The 15,986-nt window shown below is 44.3% G+C and overlaps 1 protein-coding gene across 3 annotated transcripts in view; it reads right to left on the bottom strand.

Annotated features, from left to right (window-relative positions):
- Positions 1–15,986, bottom strand: part of ctnnbl1 (catenin, beta like 1) — an 82,652-nt gene that overhangs the window by 20,789 nt on the left and 45,877 nt on the right. For all 3 annotated transcript variants that reach the window (XM_035383238.1, XM_035383239.1, XM_035383241.1), the window contains one exon: positions 9,706–9,887. In XM_035383238.1, coding sequence (XP_035239129.1) covers positions 9,706–9,887 — 182 coding nt within the window. The remainder of the gene's footprint in view (positions 1–9,705; positions 9,888–15,986) is intronic.

The following is a 15,986-nucleotide window of genomic DNA, read 5'->3' as shown; positions in this document are numbered from 1 at the left end:
GAAGGTTTTTTTCCTCGACTGCCATAACTTAAAATGAAAGAACAGGATTTAGAAGCTTGCTGCCTCGCATTGCTGGGATTGAATAGCTTCAAACGAGACAAGACTGTGTACACGGCAAGGAAAGGAAAAAGCCACAGAACATTTTAACATCAAGTATAATATAATCAAATCAGTACTGCAGAAGAAACAGAATAAATTGTGTTTAAAGTACTTAATTTTGCGCTTGTGTGCTTCTATGCATTACAGACACAGACAGACAGACAGACAAACAGAGACATACACACACACACACGGACAGACAGACACACTGCAGTTTTACTCTTGGATGCATATGCCCGTTCAAGGCCTTGAAGATAAAACAGTTCCTGTCATTCTGCAAATTATTCCGGACTTTTACCATCAGCAAAACCAGGCAGGAAATAAGCCCTGTATTTGCATATCATCCCAAGGGTTTCACAAGGTAATATTTAAACATGCAGAAAAAAAGAAAAATGTCTCCAGGAGCAGGTCTGCTAAATTCTGCGCATTAATTAGAGAATGATTTATTTGTGCACTATTATAAGTAAATATCGGGACACTGCAGCACCCATGCAATGACGATCATTACAGAAGCAATAAGAACGATAACCGCACAAATAATTATTAATGTATTCATTTATATAATGCCAGTTAAAGTGCTAAAGAGACTTTGATTACTGATCAAGACAATCGATCCTTTGATTTTACAGAATGAGATGTGCCTTCAGTCTCACTGCGAGATCAGAAACTCCTCCCACCTGCACAAACTCTCACTGGGTTCCGCTATATTGGCTTGATTACAACCAAACTACCCGTTTCACAAGTAAAACGAGGTCTGACAGGAAACCAGCTATGACACGCTGCAATAGCCGCACTGCCAGAGACCAGGACTAGCTGCTGTGTGAACGATCGCCGTTGCGTGACCGGGTTAGAGCTTTCGTTCGGCACGAGCTCCGCAGACTGGAACAGGGGGGTCCTCGGATATACAGACCTCAGCCCCAACAGCTGCACTGAATAATGCTAATTACACCATTCCACTTCAACAGGTTCCCGGGGTTGCTAGGCAACAACGGAGCGAGTCAATTCCGATTTTCATTACCCCCCCCCCTTTCATTTTCTTTCTTCAAAAAACAGAGTCTGTAGACAGTTACGTCAGGCTAACACAGCTGATCTCCAATAAAAATAACAGAATAATAAATAAAACAAAATAATGAAAGCATTCTCAATCAATAAGACCCCAAATAAACAAATAAATAAGATATAAATTGTTAAATGTGAATTAAATTGTATTGAAAAATTAAAAATGTAATTTCTATTGAAGTAAGGTGACAATTGCCAAAAAACAGTTGATCCAAAACTCACTCCGTTTGCTACATTTCGCTACATCACTACATTTTGCACACCTTTCCCGTCTGAAGAGGGAAAAATTTAATAAATCCTGACAGCACAACTAAAATTCTTGTCACGTCTGGAGCGGGGATGTGGGCCCCCTTTTTATTTAGCGTGTGCTGGCGTGTGCTGGCGTGTGCTAGCGTGTGCTAGCGTGTGCTGGCGTGTGCTGGCGTGTGCTGGCGTGTGCTAGCGTGTGCTAACGGCTGGTTTTCGCGGCGTCTCTCTCTCCGCGCGTCGTTTCGACCGCTTGGCGGAGACGCGCCAGAGCCCGGGGGCGCGTGCTGTACCAAAACCAGAACCCCGGGCCAGGAGCGGGGCGCCCGCTGAGCGAGGAGGGGGCGCGGACGGCCCGTAGGCCTGTTGCCGTTAGCAATGAGCATCGGATACGTCCGCGCAGGGCAAACGGAGACCCTCCCTCCCTCACTCCCCCCCCCCCCCCCCCGAAGGTGAACGAGCTCGCTTCTCGTTATCCCCGCGGTGTTAGCAAGGCTAAACCCGAGGACTGGATTCATGGGGGTGACCTGGGCGACCGGTGCATCCCGTCATCTGAGCGGGTTACATGGTGGAGGAAGAGGAGGGAGCCTTAGCAGCGCCTGCTGGGAATTTTAAAATCTGATAAATTGTTTCAGCCATGGTGGTGTTTCTGCCCTAACAGGCAGACGCTGATACATAGCAAATACACGCAACTGCTGTACAGCAATCGCGCGGTTGTACAGCGGCTGCCATCTTGGCTCAAACATGGACAGAATGCACCGGTTTGCAAGTTCAGGATACACATTTGACACAAGGCTGCAGACAGATCATTTTTAAGGCATCCTGGAGTAGTTTTTCTTTTTCCAGGTCCGCATTAGTGCCGTCCCTGGCCAAACTGGGGCTCCAAGCGTTTTTTTTGTTTTGTCATGGTGGCCCCAAAACAAAAAAAGTTACTCTTTGAGGTTTCCTTCAATACATACCTCAAAAGCCTTTATTTTCACAAAAATAAAATGAAGTAATCACATATAATCTCTGCACAATGTTATGACCTCTGTCGTAAATTTTGTGTTTTCATTTGTTTGTCTCTGCTTTGTGTGAGTCTCCGATTCCTTCCGGTTCATCGTCGTTGGAAAAGACGGCGTGAAAAAAAGACTCAGTTTGCCATTCATCGGGGGAGACTTGCTCTTCGTATTTGCAATTACTTTGTGGATTTTCTGTGTTTGACCTTATTTTGTTAAACTTTGCTTCTTGTCTAGCCCTTCTTGTTTGTCTACAGAGTGGATTCTGTGTATCTGACCCTTTCAAATTGATGTTGCATCTCAACTAGCCCTTCTAGGTTGTTCGCAAAGTGGATTTTGTGTGTTTGGCCCCATTTCGTACAAAACGACCTCTACTGTTATCTAGCCCTTCTGTTCGCCATGTAGTAACTCCGGTTAGTCTGGTTAGAAATTCCAAATTTCCAAAAGCTTTAACTTAACCACTAACACTACAGTACATTACCAGCCAAGTGAGTTTATAGAGAGCCTAATAAATTGTAACTGTTCTCTAGATACTAGATTGATCATTTTATCTGTCTATTACCCATGAATACAAGTTACATTATAATGTGATCTTGGTCACCTACCAATCAGATGTTTCACAGGTATTAAAAAAGTAATAAGTCGGGTGTTTTTAAGTAATAAAGAAGTTGAAGTATTTAACTTTCTTTGACATGGTAAGTAAACACGACTGACAGGTGGGAGCAGACCAGCTGTCTCAGCACCCCCCCCCCCACCCACTCTACCCCCCAACCCACGCGGGTGTCTCTGAGCCGCTGTCAGTCTGGGAAAGAATATGAATTTCATTAGGCTGAATAAATACTGTCTTTGATTAGTGATCACGACAGAGAGCTCCGACTCAGCTACAAGGAGAAGCGGGGGCGGGGGGGGGGAGGGGCCGATCAGCACATTATCCGGGGGAGGGCCGCTCTGTCACACGCACAGTGGAGGGACGGGCGAATAACACCAACCAATGCGGCCGCCGCTAGGTCTCAGTCCACCGAAATAATGGGAAAGCCATTAGCCACAGGGAGAGGGGGACGCGAGGACAGGCAGGCCTGTTATAACCTGACCTTCAGGAGCAATCATTTCCCACAGAGGCCTTATGATGCCCTCAGTAGCCCTTTAATGTTCAGAGTCGTGACAAAAATCTTTTTCGTTTTAAACAACCGTTTCTTTCCTCGTTATTTACGTTTTTGCGTCTAAAATCGACGCCTGAACAAGGTGGCATTACATTTGTAAATCTTTCCTTGTTTAATGTTCTGATGATAATGTCAATAGAAATCTTCCTGTTGTTTTTTTCTGACGTATTATGAAAAGCCGCACAAAATGCACTAGTCCAACAAAACAAAACTTTTAGTAAATTAATGTAGGCCTACTTGTGCGTAAAATCATTGACTGGTTCACAGCTGCTCATTGTCAATAATCTGAACCTTAACCAAACAATTTTTTCCCTACCTCAATATAGCCAATATAGCCTAAAACAAACCAATTACTGCCTAATATCGCTCTGGATAAGAGCGTCTGCTAAATGCCTGTAATGTAATGTAATGTAATATCGACATTAAACAAACCAATAGCTGTATGATATTGACATAAAACAAACCAACAGCTGTATGTTAAACAAAAAAACAAACCAATAACTGCATAATATCAACACAAGTCAAACAGTAACTGCATTATATCAAAATAAAGCAGGCGCATGATAGGAGCATAAAACGAAGCCAACAGATGAGATGCATTTCAACATAAAACCTATAACCACATAACATCAACATAAAATAAAACCAATAACTGCACTGTAACAAAGCCATAAACCATAAAACCCGCTGCTCCATATATGCAGTAGAACAGCTTCAGGCCATAAAAATAGTTTTAAGTCAACGTAAATGCAGAAGAACTGCAAATACTTTGCTCCAAAGCAAAGATTGCCCAGGCACGATGTCCGCTGGACACAAAGTACCCAAAAGGCACCAGGTATGAAATTATAGCAAATCACTGCATGACACTCAGGCTCCACATTTAGATTTTTTTGGGGCCAACACAGAATTTAATTAACTAAATGCAAGCCTACGGCTATTGAAATGAAAACAGAGCTCCTAAAAAATACAAAAACGAACAGTATCCTGTGTCAATCCGAAAGAGGGGGTAATTAAGTGTTTGGCGTGTTGGAAACAACAAACGCTCCGCTTGAAAGCTTGGTCACTTAGGCCGGAGTCCATCAAGGGACTCGTTATTTCTCCGTGAGGGGATATTACAAACAAGAAGCAATGGCGAAAATAAAGGTGAGCCAACCCAAGGAAGACACAGAAGAACCCAAAATGGCGCTCTGTTCAGTCCTGATGAAGACCCCGCGGTGAGGGAGAGGACGGACACGAACGCAGAGCCCCGAGAACGCAGATCGGACGAGGCGCGGGCGGCGTCTGATAATCTCTAATGGAGCACGGGCAGGGACTGATAATCTCTAATCGAGCACGGGCAGGGACTGATAATCTCTAATCGAGCACGGGCAGGGACTGATAATCTCTAATGGAGCACGGGCAGGGACTGATAATCTCTAATCGAGCACGGGCAGGGACTGATAATCTCTAATGGAGCACGGGCAGGGACTGATAATCTCTAATGGAGCACGGGCAGGGACTGATAATCTCTAATGGAGCACGGGCAGGGACTGATAATCTCTAATGGAGCACGGGCAGGGACTGATAATCTCTAATCGAGCACGGGCAGGGACTGATAATCTCTAATGGAGCACGGGCAGGGACTGATAATCTCTAATGGAGCACGGGCAGGGACTGATAATCTCTAATGGAGCACGGGCAGGGACTGATAATCTCTAATGGAGCACGGGCAGGGACTGATAATCTCTAATCGAGCACGGGCAGGGACTGATAATCTCTAATCGAGCGCGGACGGCGTCTGATAATCTCTAATGGAGCGCGGGCAGGGACTGCAGACGAAGCTTAAAGAGACGCGTGGGCGGGCGCTTTCGTCTGCGCTGACGGACGGCTTCTGGGGCCGCTGCGATATCTCCCTCTCCCCGTCTCCGTGCCGAGTGGAAGATGGGCTAAATGCAAAGCATGCTGGGTCACCAGTGCTTCTGGTCTCTGGAAGCCCCCGCCGTCTCCGAATGTAACCTGACTGTGGCTGACACGCATACGGGCCGGCAGGTCATTCGCTGTAGCACCACTCAGGAAGTGGCACATAATTGGCTGATGGGCTGCTCAGGACAGAGCATGTAATTGGCTGTAGGAGGTCCTAGAACGGCACGAGTAATTGTCTGTAGCGCTGACCTGGAAGTGGCACATAATTGGCTGATGGGCTGCTCATGATACAGCATGTAATTGGCTGTAGGATTTCCTAGAATGATGCATGTAATTGGCTGCAGCACTGCCCGGGGAGGAACTTCTTTGACTTCTGAGGGAACTGCGCCTTCATACCTTCAGAATATCATCACACCCTACACACACCTTTATACCCCAACCTCAAGATGTCCGACTCATCCCCCTACACTTAGCCTACGCTTCCCACTAAAGCCCGCTGTCTGTTCTGGGCCTTCTGTGGTAAAGTGTGTTGCGGCTGGCAGTAAGAATAGCAGACACTGGTCATCTGACGCGTCTTCTGACACCAAAGTCAGAAAGACTGAATACCCCACCTCACCAGACTGTCTCTCACAGGACTATACTCTCCCCTCTGGGGGATTAAGACACTTATGTCCCTGATCTTTGCACTTTGCCTGTGCCTGTAAAGTGAAGTAAGCATGCAATTGGCTGTAGGGGTGTCCAGGACAGGAAGTATTCAGTTGGCAGGACTCCCCTCTCCTCATTTGGCAAGACACTGTGGTCATCCGTTTCGGAGAAAAAGCCTCTGCTTTTCCACAACGTCCAAAATGGACGGAAGACAAAGAGACAGATCTACTCTCCAAACTGGCTCTCTGTCATTACACTGATGTTGTTTTTATTATAACACAGACCTGGTTGCAGGGGGAAGTTCACAGTGAATGAAAGCCGTGACATGATTAGAAAAGTAGACAGATAGGCACACTTAATTCCCCAACAGCAGAAATCTATGGACAGCTTTAATTACCACACAGGTATAGACATACCTGTACACACTGCTTCATGGTAGACTGAGCGCATGTAGTCCAAATATATACATACAATAGTACATTTAAAATAAAAATGAGTAATGCATACAAGGTGCTCGCTCTGGCCTGGGTATCCTTAAAATCCCCATGCTAGAGATTTTCAGGACAGCAAAGCTACTGTCTGCTGGTGAGCACAGACGTGGCAGGGAGGGAGGCAGGCCGCGACACCCCCCCCCTGCCCACGCCGCACCCACACACCCCCCGAGGAGCTCATACCTGCGGTGGCTGGAGGCGAGCAATCAACACCCACCAGGAGACCCCCCCTGCCGGGCGTCACCATGGCGTCGAAGGCCTGGCTCCAAAAATAACCGCCTTTCTTCCCCTCGCACGAACTCGAGTCAGCCTTCCGGAGATTTCTGAACCCCAGCCCGCTACGTTTCGACGTCCTGAATCCGTGAGTCCGGTACGAAATTTGGGCGAAAGTCTACTTGTGCCACCCGAATTACACGCAAGTCGTAGAAACAAAAAAACTTGAATACGTTCCTAGCAAACAGACAACACACCTACACTTCATAGACCTGACTGGCAAAATAACTCCGCAAAATCTAGACGAACTAAAAGAATAATTAGAGTTATACTTGTCCAGAAATGTAAGAAAAGCAGAACAGATGGGACACCAACCAGTAGCCCATTTATTGTTGTATTAGTGCTTTCTCTTCTGTGCATTCATATCTGTGGACCATTTTAAATCAGAATCACTGGCAAAAATGATAAACTTTCAACTCACTTGACTTGTTCAATGAAATGTCATAACATCATTGAAAATCCCCTACAATGAATTAAAACAGTAAAACTAATGCTGAAATAGACTCAGACTTATCATGAGAGCCCATGTCCATGGGATCCTGTGGCAATAGGCCGATTTAAAGTTCTAAAATGTACCTACACTATGCGTTTAGGAACAGCCTGTAACTCCAAAACTAAGTATTTGGAAAAAACTATGAGAATCAAAACTGATATAAACAACAGGTTTAAAAGCGCATAAGCGAGCACTGTAATTATAATAAAGAGCTAAGAGAGGAAGATAATTCATCGTCTAGCGATTAACCTTAAAGCTATGATAAAACAATGTAATACACAAAGAGATTAAGGCAAAACTGGGAGCCAGTCAAAAAAATCACCCTCAGTTTAAATGGATTCAGAAGGAATCCGGCCTCAATACTGACACTGACATTCACGTACTGTTATTTTTCTGCTTATTATACGTGTATTTTATAATCAGCCTTTTCCCAATTAACCGGTGCCAGCCTGTGGCAGATGGGTTCCCCCTCTGAGTCGGGTTCAGCTCAAGGTTTCTTCCTGTTACCAGCCAAGGAGTTTCTCCTTGCCACTCTCGCCCTAGGCCTACTCTTGGGGGGGTTCAGGCCCAGATCTTCGTAAAGCAGCTTTGTGACAATGCCCTTTGTAAAAAGCGTGAAGTGAATTGAACTGAACTGAACGGAACGAATTACAAAACATACCGAGGCAGCCACCATGTTTTGTTTCTTTCCTTCTTTTTAAATAAGCACATTTTGTTTTATGTTTTATTTATTTCATTTGGAGGCATGAAACCTAAAACCTTTAGCCAAGAAACCCAGGAAAAACTTTTTTTTTGAAATAACAAAGGAAATGAAATGGTTACGAAAAACCGTTTATTTTTCTCTTTTTTGAGGGAAAACCGGAAACGAGGCCTTCGTTTTCCGCAGGCACGCGGATTAAAGAGAACGGCGAGGCGACAGGAACGATCACCACTCGGTGAAAACAAAGGTCAGGCCAGCCAGGGAAGAGCAGGAAGGAGCGAAAGCCATCTTAATCGCATCATTGCGTATGCAAATGCCAATCCCCTCCAGTGTTCCCAGTCAATAGGCTCTCCGTGCTCATGAGGAGGGATTTGGACAGGATAAAACGCCCAGCGCGGGAGTGGCTCATTTCCCCAATTACTTTAAGACTCATTACATGCGGCTGATAATTAATTAATCTGATTGTTTTCTCTTGAGCATAACTTATTCCTCATTTGTCAAATCACCTGAATGGCGGGACTGGGGGGGGGGGGGGGGGGTTCTATCGCGGATTAATGTAGCCGTCCCTAGCCATCGGTTTTATCGCACGGCGAATCGAAAGCCTTTGGGAGTAAATTCAAACTTGGCAAACTCAACAAAGGAGACACGGCAAAGTGATAGTGAAGCAGGGCCCACCCACGCACCGCGGCCGAACCTCAAACGCTCTGCTGAAGGGATTTAAAAGGGCCTGGAGGACCAGGTATCATCCGGAGCCCGTAGCTACAGCACCCACTCTACTAGGCGGGATTCTGCCCTGTTCTCCCAGGTGTCAGGTGAATTAATTTTGCTCTACATAAGAGAGATGAGACAACCAGAGCTGGTCTGTTCACCCTGGGCGGGCAGAGAATGTAGCGAACCAGCAGTGCTATACACTTGTTATCAAGCCTAGCTAGTTATCTTAGTTTTAGGTCAGAATGATCTCACGGCATGCTTGTTGTCTATCCAAACTTAGTTCAGTAGGGGAAAAAATAACTAAATAAAACAGGCAAAAAAGTTCATGTATTACTGTTATGTAATTACAGTTGTAAAGTAGTAATTCACGTTTCCCTAGTGAACTGCAGTAACGTTAACACATCAAGAAACGCGAATCACTGGAATTTAAGATTATTCCCTTCAAATGAAGGATATTTTTCTATATATCTATACTGTAAGTAGTTTCCATTTTCAATGCAAAATAGAATTTTTCGATTTATAAAACATTTTTTTCAGTTTCTGATTGTTCAAGGTCCCCCAGTTAAAGCGGGGGTTCAGACAGTTCATAAAACTTAGTTTAGTTAAAAATAAAAATCAAAAGAGACAGAGAGAGGTGAAAAGTACAGTATGAGGATGCGTAAATATATTTCATAATTAATTATATGCCAATATTAAATCAATTTGAAGGCACGACAATTGCATTGCCAATGAATATTAGGTTAGAAAATACAACATTTGCCCGATTTAACGTGACTTCTGGTATAAACCACGCCCACTTCCGGCCTTCTATCCGAATACAGATACACAGACAGATAATTCTGTTGGTTGAACAAATACAGATACAGATACAGATAATGACATCTCTGCACTCCTCTAGGAGGGACGTTATCTTTTAAAACGGACTCACCTTCATGCTCCTTGTCCGATACCCCGGCTTTCCTCATTTTCTTGGGCGTCTTCATGAACAGCGGGAAGATGGTTCTCAAGCCCAGGATGTCCACAAACTTGTGGCAGTTGTCCGAGCCCTCGGGGCCAATCATGCCGTGGTCCAGGACTTTGAGCGCGCTCATGCGAGACATCTTCTTCTCCCTGCGGAGAACGACGCACACGTCACACCGACGCGCATCGATCAAACACCGGAACCAATCACCATGTCCCTGCACTGCGCGACACCACAGGGCTTGATGTTACGCATTTTTTCTACCGGCTCAGTCGGGCCAGTATGTCAGTGTTCCGCTCGCCCCAGGTAAATTTCCATTGACCCAGCTGCCAAAATAAATATAACCACTTTTCAAAGGAGATCATACAGACCATTCGCATTTTAGAAAGTGTCAAAACACCAGTCTACAGTGCTGTTGAAAAAAATTCAGCCCTCTAATAAATCTGAAAATCGCCCATCCGCCATCGTGGATGGTTTCTTTGCCTCGGCATTTTGAATTTTGAGGTGAGACACTTGCAGTTTAACAAGGATAAACCAATCATAGCAGGAATAATGTAGTCGCAGTTAGCTTGCTAGCAATAAATAAAGGTAGATGAGTAGGCTAGAAAGCTACCATCATAGTTTTAATGTTACTTCAGCAAATAGCCGTTTTATCTTAAAAGTAAATATTATAAAATGATCAAGACATTAGTCGGTATTAAAAAAAATATTAAACACCTCTTTCTCTTTGATCTGGAGAAAGGCCTGACTCAATTGGGCAAGTGACAGATCAATCAGCTGGCCCAAACCAATCGCATAGTGGCCCCATGCTTATTGTCAAGCCCCGCACCTGCACACACACATTCAGCAATCAATCAATACCATCCATAAATCAATCAATCAGGTCAGAGCTGGCTCAAAGAAGAGCTTTTCTTTTCTTTCAAAGGGACTCAGAGTAGGAATTTGATTAAAAATAAAAATCAATCTATTCTGCATTTTCTATTTGCCACTTAAGTTACTGTCATCCGGCTCTTCACAATTAAATGAAAAACTTAAACAAAAAAAGGGCAAAATGGGAAAATTTTAAGAGATTAATTACACAATCCCTTTACAGACAACTGGCAATTTTTTAAATCCATGCAGCATTTTAGTTTCATTTTAGCTGAAAGGGAGCCTGGTGTAGCCTGAAAATTAATCTCTGCATTCCTCCAAAACGAGCCAATTTCCCCCCTGCCCGTGAAGGGAACACAAAACAGCAAACCAAAATGGCATGAAAAGCCATTCCACAAAAAGTAACGGCCCCTCTTTGACCTTTAAGCTATTCCCGCTTCATTTACTCCCATTCTTATGGCATGAAATGCGAAACTGTCACACAGACCGGTGGGTGTGAATGGAACCCAGTCAGCTGATGATGCACCCCTCCCTTTCATTTTCATACCCCCCAGTATGGAATACCTAATATTGTTATTATTGTTATTATTATTATTATTATTATTATTGATACCATGAGATAAAAGCCAGCTGCCTGTATTTTTTTCAAATATGAATCTTTTGAGCTCAAATTCAAACGGCTTTAGAATACAGCAAAAATATCAAATTTCGGTGTACAGTTACTTTCGGAGGGCACCGTATGCATGTTTGATTGTTGGACAGCCTGCCCAAGTCCGCAAAGGGGTTGGCACGTAGACAGACGCATGGTGCATGTTGAGACATTTAATTTATAATTAGGAAAATAATTGTTTCCTTTTAAGGCAAAGTTTGACATTTCTAAATGTCCGACATGGCATGACTGTTCTGTACGGATACTCTCTCCACCCAACTTCTGATTGGCAGCTCACCAAACGTTAACACCACTGATTGGTTAAAATTCTGTTCATTGTCTATTGTCAATTAGACAATAAACACGGTCCCCAAATGACCAAATCCTCCAAGCCTGAGAAGTATAAACACTTTCCTGCTTTCAGGATAAAAGAAACTCCATTCAAATCACACTCCACTCAAGAGAGCTTCTTGAATCAAAAATGGACACGTCTGCTATTTTATCTGAGATTCACATATTTGAAACAAATAATTGTTTGTGTTCCTGTAGCCTGAAAAATCCGTTAATTGGTTCAAACATGTCAATAATGGACAGCTCCTGGTAAAGCCAGTAATTATCTAGAAGCCTCACTCTCTACAAAGCACCCATCGAACAACAATGGATATGCCAAGTTATCGCCTTGTTACCTCTAGAAGGTGGAAAACAGCAGTAAGTTTAAATAGCTTAAACAAAATGGAACCCCATTATAATGGAATTTCACACAGGTGCACAAACCTCACAGTGAAATATAGAGACCGTAACTTTCTCTTGGTCTGTGTGATTGGGACGAATCCGTCTGCGATTCATACAAAGTTCTGCTTTCCCGTTTGTCCATTATCACTTCCATCATCGATAAAACAGTGTTCAGATTGGCAAAACAATTCAGCTACACAGAGAAGCGCAAGCTTTCATCCTGTGTTTACGATATTCCTTGCAAGACGACAGCGATGCACAGATTAAGGACAGACTCTCCCATTTCACACAGCCGTATATAAAAACACGGCTGATAAAAAAAGAAAATGAAAAAGGACTGAAGTGAAAAAGCAGGGCCGTCGCTGCGACGCGTTTCTCCAGACAGCGCGCTATCTTGCTCGTCTGTACAGTGGACTGACAGCGGGGAAACGGAGCTGTCAGTCGCCGTGGCAACTTTTCGTCCGGCGGATGAAAAATTACACAGTCTGAGCGCCGCTCCAAGAAGGGGGGGGCGGGGCGCGGGGGGGGCGGGGGCATTGCAAACACGGTGCTCGGAGAAGGAACAGTGCGATGTCTGACGAGGGACTCAATATCGTACTTCCTCCGGTCCGTCAATCCCACAATGCAGCACTCCATACTGCAAGGACGGAAAGCCGACGAGGCAGGCCTATCGCATGAGGCCTTCCCCACAACGCGATACAGCTGACAATAAAGAGAAGACATGGAATAAAGGAAGATATGAGCCCCTGTCCAAAAAAGAGAGATGAGACAAAAGAAAAAAAGATAAAGATCCCTCCCAACCAACCGAAACATAAAAATAATTTCATACGCAAAGCCAATTACTCACTCATCACCAGGAGAGAAACTTCCAGAAGCATGTCACTGAAAACACCTGGTCCGACACCCGGTTATGCTGCCGCATGACTGAAGGACAGTTTTGAATTCCTATAATTGTGCATTGATTTTAAGAGCAGGCCGTCTTACAGTGCGCTTACTTGGATCTGCACATGGAGGCTTTTTGCTAAATGAGAAAGTGGCAAAGCAAATCGTCACACTTCGCCTCAAAGGCTGAGCAGGGTGCGGAAAGGCGCTCAAGTCTACTGAAATCTTCTGGAACCCCTAACATTTAGTGAAAGATACAGTGGGGCCCATCAAATGTAGATGACCATATTCATGTGTCCTTATCCACTGAGCTAAATGGCTAAACTGATCCTAGATCAGGGTCTGTGTTCACAACCCTCAGAAAAGGAGCGCTGACTAAATCAGATTTCCCATGTCAATATCCACACCTTATGTACTTACACTGATCCGAGATCACCATTCTTACGCTGAAATGGATTATGAAGACCGGCCCATGGTCAGAACGCTGACCTCAGATCAGTCAGCAGAACCCAGTTAAGCCCAAGGCTTCTCCTTGTTAATGCCACCACACTGAAGCCGCGGTGCCAAACGGCACTTCCTTCCAGTCGCACGCAAGCTCATAATGCATTACTCCTCAGGGTAAGAGCACCGGCAAAACCTCCCTCCACATTTCACCACAGGACAAAATTGGATGGCTCATACTTGAAACTCGCATTACATGCCATTTCAGCTTTATTGCTAAGGACTGAGCCATAATGGGGAAAGAAAAAACATACCGTGAACCTGCTATGAATGCGTTTAGCTGAGCACGAAAAGCATTACCTGGATGTTCCTTAAGAGTCTGTGATCTAAATATAAACAGGCCTCGTAAATGCCCCCAGTGTTGGTTTTTACTGTGCGGTATGACATTATGTGATGATGAAAATGATTAACTCGTTGTTTTTTAATAAACCTGCCGCATTCAACCATCCACTTTGCTGGGATTAATGTCGACATCTAAACACAAGAGGAAAAAATGTCTCCCCGATATGGAACGCCCAGTCATATTCATCATCGGTGCTCATTCCTGCAGCCTCCGATATCAGCTCAGAGGAACAGAAAATCACGTGCTCTCCTCCGGAGCACGCAATGTCAGCCTCTGCCTTTGGCATTCTTCCCGCATAGACGGTTAGAAGGCGGCCGCCATTTTCTGGGCAGCCTTGACAAAAATGCAACCGGTGTTGGCAATGAAGCCTACAGTTACTTTGACCTTAGTTCAGATATTCAGGCACATACGACAAGGTAATCAAAATATTTCAATCTTCCACAATAATACACAACACGTAGTCAGTTATTATTCAAATACAGGGGTCCTCCCTCATGGAATGGCAGCAAATCTTTTCTTGTACTTTCCCCCCCTTCCTAATAGTGTTAAAACACAGATATAAGTTATTGTTGTTTTCCTCAAGTTAGCCCAATTTCCCACGTGATGGTACATGTCAAAAAAACTAAACCGCAAAACTGTAATATAATTACAGAGGGTTCCCCAATAGCCCACATGTTGGCTCTAACATTAAAGGTCAAATTTCCACCCCTTTCAAATGCCATAACTCTCATTCCGTTAGTCCAATTCATGCAAAACGTTTTACACATAATCTCTGGAGTAACCTGTACAACCCTGCACCCTTCAATTTAAAGTCTGCCATATATCATGTTTTGCTAATTTGCATATTATGTGAAACACTTTTTTTCCCTATAGGTTTTTTGTTATTGTTGTTTTTCTGTTTCTGCACCAACTGGCAGCACAGCATCATCCCAAATCCGCTCATCTGATTGGTTGGAAGAACAGGCACTTGTTTCTCCTCGTCGGCTCGGTCTTAAATTCGGGGTTCTAAGTATTTAAGTTCGGAAATACTAATGTAGCTTAATTAGCTATGTAGATTATGGCGGGGTTTCTCAGCCACTGGGCTATGGACTACAAGTGGTCCGCCAGCGCCCCCTAGTTGTCCACGGACCAAACCACAAATACAGGCTAGTGGGCCGTAGTGGGGTCGTAAAGCAAATCCTAGGCAGGGCACCCAAAGCTAAATGGACACACTGTTTCTTGCACCACCAAAGGCTAGCATCCAAAAAGATGTCATCAGAGCTCCACAAAGTGATGGATGTGGTCGTCAAAACAGCGAGCTATATGAAGAAGAATGATGTGAACTCCAGGTGCTTGTCTGCGTTGAGCGAGAGTATGGAAGCAGACCGTGTTCAGTTGCTGTATCACAGCGAGGTGAGATGGCTATCAAGAGGGCAGGTCCTCAATCGACCTGTTGAATTTAGAAATGAAGCCCGCAGTTTTATAACTGTGAAAGAAATTCCCACTCGCACATCGCTATGTCGATGAAAAGTTCCTGGGTAAACTGGGGCTACCTCCCTGATAAATTTTCACAACCGAATTAGTTAAACCTGTCAATCCAAGGCAAAAAAACAAAACCAAAAAAAAACTGCATCTTTTTTTTTAGTTTCTAATAAAACTGAAGCATTCAAGGGAAAGCTGGCTCTGTGGCCCAGGCGAGTTAAGGAAAAAAGGACAAACATGTTTCCACTTTTAAGGGAAATTTTGGAGACTGTGCCACACATAGATACTACAACTGCAGTCTCATCATCTGTCCCAGCAGGCTAAGAAATGTAAGGAGTACTTCCCATAGCATCCCAGGGAGATGAACCTTTGGATTTTGGCCCTCTTTTCAGGGGACCCTGCTGCTAATGACACTGCTCTGCTCATGGAGTTATAAACTCAGCTAATTGAGCTGTCAGCTGTGGAGCTCATAGTTACAGCAAACCAGAATTAGACCAGGCCTCTTTTCGGATCAGTGTGTCTACAAAATATCCTCATCTAGCCATCAGGGCCAGGAAGTTTCTTCTGCCTTTAATAACATTTTTGTTTGAATCTGGCTTTTCCATTGTTTATAAACTGAAAACAAACCAGCCTGTCACCCACAGAGTCAGCCTCTCACCCATCCCACCCACAGAGAACCTGCTGTTGTCTCATAGGCAAGCTCAAGCATCACACTGACTCTGCCTGCGTGAGTAAGGATGAGTAAGTACTGCCTTTGAGGAATATACATTGTAACAGTATCACAGCTCCAATGTGAGAATACATAAATGT

This window comes from Anguilla anguilla, chromosome 11, assembly GCF_013347855.1.
Source record: "Anguilla anguilla isolate fAngAng1 chromosome 11, fAngAng1.pri, whole genome shotgun sequence".
Classification (NCBI taxonomy): Eukaryota; Metazoa; Chordata; class Actinopteri; order Anguilliformes; family Anguillidae; genus Anguilla; species Anguilla anguilla.
The sequence above is the reverse complement of the archived record's forward strand: the minus strand, read 5'-3'. Positions and strand labels throughout refer to the sequence as shown.